Genomic DNA, 6,996 nt, shown 5'->3' on the forward strand with positions numbered 1-6,996 from the left:
AGGGAGATTTACTGAAAGATACACGTGATCATCTCTGCTTCTGCCTAATCGCTATTTATTGCATTTGCAATTTAATTTAGATTGTGCAGCCCTAAGATACATCATGATTCAGTAGTGAGAGGATGTAAATGGGAGAAACAGATTGTGATGAAACACATGAGAAAATCAGTTTCTTCCTCAAGACACCATTAGCTCCCACTGCAGTGGTTTCATGTTGGTTCAGTCCAGTCACAGGTGATGAATCAGATTTAATGCAGTTATAGGAACAGGTGTAGGAATTGTTAAGCTATCTTATTTAACTCTATCATAATGTTTTTGGGTTCGGGTCACAGTTTAGCTCCAACCCGTAGCTGTTCATCAAGGCCTTCAGACTCGCTAGTAACAGGCATTTTACACCTACAGGAAATCTAGTTTCCGTTTGTCTTAAAAGTAATTATATTTACAACTCTGAACTTCCTGTTAATGCTGTTTCTTCTGAACTCAGTATAGTGTATCAGTCACACTCTTCACTCCTTCCTCTGAACAGTACGTCACAGTAACTGCTGTTTCCTCCCTAGCGGTGAGAGCTGGAAATCTTGCCAAGTTTAACCAGGCACTGGATCAGTTTGGAGAGAAGTTTCAGGCCGACGGCACATACACGCTGATCATCCGTCTGAGACACAACGTCATCAAGACCGGTGAGTGCCCTCATCCTCTAGGATGACTTCTTACAAAAAGGATTTTATTATTTTGTGATCACTTCGGTCCCTTTTAAAAACTAATTTGAAATGGCGGCAAATTGCATCAAGTCTCGGCTCCTCCCTGCTCTGAGTCTGCATTGATTCAGCGCATTATTCAATCCGCAGCGATGCCGAGCAGATCGAGCATCAGAAGCCCCTTTCACACTGCCAGTGATGACCCGGTATATGTGCGTGCTTTCACACACAACCCTTGAAGATCCCGTAACGACACGTGACATCAGCGCGTGACGTGTAATGTACGAGTCGACAACGCTTGGCACGTTATACTTTCACTGAAGCAAGCGAACGATCTCGGCGTCAGCGCGGAAAGTGAGGAACTAACTGATCTCTGCTTCATTACAGTTTGCACATATGTTTTCATTGCGAACGTTGGTCTTCCCTCAAAACAGCCGGTAAAAGAGTCGCGTGATAACGCGCGTCATCACTTTGATACGGAATTAGATCTGGCTTTTGTTCACACAGCGCTCGTCCCGGGTCGAACCCCCCAATGTTACTAGGTCCCCGACCCGGGTTCAATTCAGTAATCAATTCCGGGACGTGGTTGCTTTCACACAGAAGGCGACCCGGCAATGTTCCGGAAATATGACGGGTCCGACGTGCAGTGTGAAAGGGGCTTTGGTGTGTGTGTGTGCATTTATTGATAGATTGCTATGATATGGCGTCTGCATCGGTGCAGTTCTTGTGAGTAAAGTTTGCATAATGTTATTGGACCAATACACGATTTGGTTTCTCATCCAATACCAAACGTCTTCGCTGCGTTCACCTTCAGCACTTATCACAGTGTGATAATTGTTTTTTCTTCCAACAAAAATGAAGCAACTAACACCCATGAAAACATACTTTAGAAAACAGTAGTTTCAAAAATTCATTTAAAATTTAAACACTGTTTTTTACAGTGTTGTAAATGGCTCAGTCAGTACTCCTACTCCCAATACAGGGAATGAAATATGTTGAATAGAATGGAATAGTGGATTGCAATAAGGGTAGTAGTATACAACCCTAACCTTATAGTCAATTCATTTTTTTTTTTATCATTCCCTTATTGGGGGCTGAACCCACCTAAAATGAAAATCCTAGAATCGCCCCTGGTCTCACTTGTTTCAGGGACATTTCCAAACTAGTGGTAGTTGTAAAGCCCCTCCTGTAAAAGAGCAATCTTGATAACACCATTATGAACAATTATAGAACAATATCTAATCTTCCTTTAATAGACGAAATTATAGAAAAGGTCGTTTTTAATCAGCTGAACAAATACTTAGTCAAATGGATACCTGAACAATTTTCAATCTGGTTTTCGACTGCATCACCGCACAGAGACAGCACTCATTAAGATAATAAATGATATTCGCTTAAATTGTGACTCTGGCAAAATATGGGTGCTGGTATTGCTAGATCTCTGTGCTGCGTTTGACACTGTCGATCATAACATACTACTAGAGAGACTGGAAAACTGGGTCGGGCTTTCTGGGATGGTACTCAAATGGTTCAGGTCATACTTAAAAAGGAGCGATCATTATGTGAGTCTAGGAGAGCATAAGTCTAAGTGGACGTCCATGCGGAGTCCCACAAGGGTCAATTCTGGCACCGCTCTTGTTTAGCCTGTATATGCTTCCACTAAGTCAAACAATGAGAAAGAACCAAATTGCCTATCACAGATATGCTGATGATACCCAGATTTACCTAGCCTTATCTCCAAATGACTACAGCCCCATTGACTCCCTCTGCCAATGCATTGAGGAAATGATAAGCTGCATGAGCCAGAACTATCTTCAGTTAAACAAGGAAAAAACTGAAGTCATTGCATTTGGAAACAAAGATGAAGTGTTCAAGGTGAATGCATACCTTGACTCTAGGGGTCAAACAACTAAAAATCAAGTCAGGAATCTTGGTGTGATTCTGGAGACAGACCTTAGTTTCAGTAGTCATGTCAAAGCAGTAACTAAAACAGCATACTGTCATTTAAAAGAAAACAGGGTGGACTATTGTAATGGTCTCTTCCCAAAAAGAGCATTAGACAGCTGCATCTCATCCAGAACGCTGCTGCCAGGATTCTGACTAGAACCAGAAAATCTGAGCATATCACTCCAGTCCTCAGCTCCTTACACTGGCTTCCAGTTACATTTAGGATTGATTTTAAAGTACTTTTACTCGTATATAAGTCACTAAATGACCTAGGACTGAAATATATTGCAGATATGTTCACTGAATATAAACCTAACAGAGCACTCAGATCACTAGGATCGAGTCAGTTAGAAATACCAAGGGTTCACACAAAACAAGGGGAGTCCTCCTTTAGTTACTATGCTGCCCGCAGCTGGAATCAGCTTCCAGAAGAGATCAGATGTGCTAAAACACTAGTAACATTTAAATCTAGACTCAAAACTCATCTTTTAGCTGTGCATTTATTGAATGAGCACTGTGTGATGTCCGAACTGATTGCACTGTTTTTTATGCAATCCAAAATGACTTGTCTTAACATGAGTTTTTATTATTATTTCGTTTATGTTATGATTATTTTACTTTCTTTTATGTAAATCAGTTTGAATAACCATTGTGTACGAAATGTCTTGTCTTGCCTGTAAAGCTGCTTTGACAGTCTGCATTGTTAAAAGCGCTATAAAAAAGTGCAAATAGATTAAAGAATCAGTTTGGGATATGAATGGCTTAATTTCACTCACTAACTCTTTGGTGCATATGAATGAATATCTCTGCAAGCTTAATATCCACAGCAGGAATATGTGTGTGCAGAGCACAGAGAGGAGAAAGATCAGATGCAGCTCTGTGATCTCTCGTGTGCTGCTCGTTCCTCTCAGAGGTTTCTGTTGCTCTGTCTGAGAGACACGGTTCTGTAGCGCTGTAGAGGTTTAGGCAGATGTTTGTGGTGTGTTTCAGGGGTGAGGATGATCAGTCTGTCGTACTCTCGCATCTCTCTGGCTGACATCGCTCAGAAGCTGCAGCTGGACAGTCCTGAAGATGCAGAGTTCATCGTGGCCAAGGTGAGGCTGGCGCACACATTCACCTGACAGTGTTCATCAGGGACTGAGCTGAAGCATGTGTCCGTCTCTGTGTGTCCAGGCCATCCGTGACGGTGTGATCGAGGCCAGTATAAACCACGAGAGGGGTTACGTCCAGTCCAAAGAGACCATGGACATCTACAGCACACGAGAGCCTCAGCTGGCCTTCCACCAGCGCATCTCCTTCTGTCTGGACATACACAACATGTCCGTCAAGGTACGACTTCTGGGATCACACAAACATTTGCTTTGTTCATGCTACCTGAGCCTGGACTACTTCAACTAGCAGAAGTTCATTTAAAAGATTGAAAAATATGACCATGGATTGAGATGGAAATGAATTCCACCATAAATGCATATAATTAAAGTGTTCCACAGTCAACACAGCCATAGGGAGTGATGTAAGCTCTGTTGACCTGTTTCTGTGCAGGCCATGAGATTTCCACCCAAGGCCTACAACAAGGACCTGGAGTCTGCTGAGGTGAGGCGCACACACACACACACACACACACCGCACCGAGCGTCTGCTGGAGATGATCACGCTCTGTGTGTGTGTTCACAGGAGAGAAGAGAGCGAGAGCAGCAGGATCTGGAGTTTGCTAAAGAGATGGCAGAAGATGATGATGATAGTTTCCCATGAGTCTGCAGTCTCACACCCTTTCTTTTTTCTCTTGTGTTATTCTGTTTCAGTCTCTCTTCTTTGAGTTTTGCCAGCTCTGTTCTGTCTGTACCTCCTTTAGCTTCGCTCTTATTATAATCCATCAACATACTGTGTGAAATAACATAAAGAACATCAGAAGTTCTCCAGTTTGTTGCGCTAATGCATGCATCAGTTTTATACATTCATAGCAACAATGCGGTTTGCTGAAAAAGAAATATCAAACAGTGTATTTTTGGAAAGTTTTGAATTGTATTGAAAAGCACTGTCTTGCTTTACCAAATTATTGCAATTCATAATGTAATGTGAGAATTGTTTAGAAATGAGTGGAATTGAGTGGCGGTAAATAAAGTGTGGGGTTGTTAACAGACATTGTGGGATGCTTATCTGTGTGGCTCACTTACCTTCAATCCTTTTTTCTTCTGTTAAAATGTAAGGCTTGAGACAAATGTGAACAGATGACTGTAAAGAACTGCATAGGTTCTTCCTGTCTGGAAATGCATCTGCTCCTGGTGTGAAGAACTGAGGATGAACCACTCCTTCTGAAGAGCAGACTCTTTTGATTTAGATTTCCTGCGATGGATGATGACTCTAAGGGCTGGGGTTTTGTATTTTGCGAGGTGTTTTCAGAATCTTTAACGGTACAGTTTGTAATACTGACAGCTAGCGACAGAACACAGAGCCGTCTCTGCTGCGGTCCTAACGCTGAACACTGCAGAGAGTGTCTTCTCTCTGGCGCCGGGGTGTAGAGACACTATTGGGTGAAGTGTCAGTGGGCGGAGTCACAGACCACAACACACACAGAGCTTCAGCACTGGGGCCTGTTTCACAAAGGAGCTTAAGTGAAAACTCTGAGTATGTTAACCCTGAAATGAGGGAAACTGGGTTTTCTGTTTCAGAATGGGAGGTTTGTCAAACCTGAGAAAGCAGGGTAACTCAAGCCCGTTTCTGAAAGAGTTAACTTATACTCAAGAGTCAGTTACTGTAGTAACTTACTCTATGAACCTAACCTGGTCAGGAGCAGTTTTTCTTCGATAAACCCACAGTTTATTTCGGTCTCCTCCCCCTTTTTCCAGCACGCTGGGAAAATGCTCTTCTTTCTAAGTTTTTTTTCTTCTTCAAATATATAAATAAAATAAAATAAAATAAAGGCTGATTTTTTTATATAAAAAAATGATATACGATACTTAGTCTTGCATTAAGATAATTTTTTATATTGCAAAAATAATCTTAATGCAAATTTCTTTTACTGTCTATGATGGAAACAAGATTATTCTGAGTGTCCATTAATAAGCGCAAATCTCCTGTAGCTCCGCCCTCCATCGTCACAAGGTTAAATACGACACGTGAATAACGGCAGTAATGATTAGGGCACGGAAAACTAGCTTGTAATACGATTGATTGGGTTAGAGTCCGGCTTTTGCTTTTCCCATCACATTAGAATTTTTATTTTCAAATAAAAATGAACAAAATGTTCAGATGTTGCTAGCGTGCCTTCACTATTGCGTTGCGCATGTGTAGATTCTTTTTTGTGTGTGGATTGTCATTATTACGAGAAACCTTCTCATTATTATGAGATGCTAAGTTATTATTATGAGAAAGATTCAAATTTTTACTAGATGTTAAGATTATTTGGAGAAACTTCCTTATAATTACGAGATACTAAGTCAATATTACAAGAAAGTTTCTTAATATAATGAGATACTAAGTCATCATATATATATATATATATATATATATATATATATATATTTATTATGAATGCACGATCATGATTTTCATGGCCGATAACGATTTCTGTTTTTTTTTTTTTTTTTTTTTATCTTTAAGCAACAAACAAGAAAGAAGGAAAGTGTACACAAACAAATGGGAAATTAAAAGCAATTACTACATAGTTCTACAATCCAAACAACACAATCAACACACATTCAATAAGATCCCAGCTAACACAGTTACGTTGTGACGACGTAACTGGACCAGACCATATTCGTTGCAGCGACATCCCAAATAACGTTCCAGCGACGTAACTTTGTGATTCCCATATCCGTCGTGGCGACGTTATAGTGGAACGTCGCTGGAACGTGAGGAGTACGTCCCAGCGACCAAACTGGCACGTTATGAGAACGTTACTATAAAGTACCATATTGGTCTCAGCGACGTACCATATAACGTTCCAGTGACGTAACTTTGTGATTCCCATATCCGTCGTGGCGACGTTATAGTGGAACGTTGCTGGAACGTGATGAGTATGTCCTGACGACCAAACTGGCACGTTATGAGGACGTGACATTACAGGATCATATTGGTAATTCATATTTTCACCTCACCATTACCTTGAAATACATAAAGAACTAATAAACTCAATCCATCTCTGGTGCAAAAAATAAACCTTATGAAATCTAATTGTAATCTAATTATAGGGGATTCATAGTTAATACATTAATTACATACATGCAATGCAAACAAATACAAAAACATTACATTCTAGTATAAAATGGACAAAAACACACTGCATTCATTCACAAATCAATATTTATTCTGCACTACTTTGTACAAATAGGAAGCCAAAACATTTTGAACATCG

The 6,996-nt window shown here is 40.5% G+C and overlaps 1 protein-coding gene across 1 annotated transcript in view; it reads left to right on the forward strand.

The window, feature by feature from the left end:
* Positions 1 to 4,784, forward strand: part of psmd3 (proteasome 26S subunit, non-ATPase 3) — a 22,636-nt gene extending 17,852 nt beyond the window's left edge. Inside the window, exons 8-12 of the mRNA XM_026288356.1 lie at positions 558 to 677; positions 3,633 to 3,736; positions 3,816 to 3,971; positions 4,185 to 4,235; positions 4,317 to 4,784. Of these exons, the coding sequence (XP_026144141.1) occupies positions 558 to 677; positions 3,633 to 3,736; positions 3,816 to 3,971; positions 4,185 to 4,235; positions 4,317 to 4,394 (509 nt within the window). The 3' untranslated portion in view covers positions 4,395 to 4,784. The remainder of the gene's footprint in view (positions 1 to 557; positions 678 to 3,632; positions 3,737 to 3,815; positions 3,972 to 4,184; positions 4,236 to 4,316) is intronic.
* Positions 4,785 to 6,996: the final 2,212 nt, after the last annotated feature.

The sequence above is a fragment of the Carassius auratus genome, chromosome 19 (genome assembly GCF_003368295.1).
Source record: "Carassius auratus strain Wakin chromosome 19, ASM336829v1, whole genome shotgun sequence".
Classification (NCBI taxonomy): domain Eukaryota; kingdom Metazoa; phylum Chordata; class Actinopteri; order Cypriniformes; family Cyprinidae; genus Carassius; species Carassius auratus.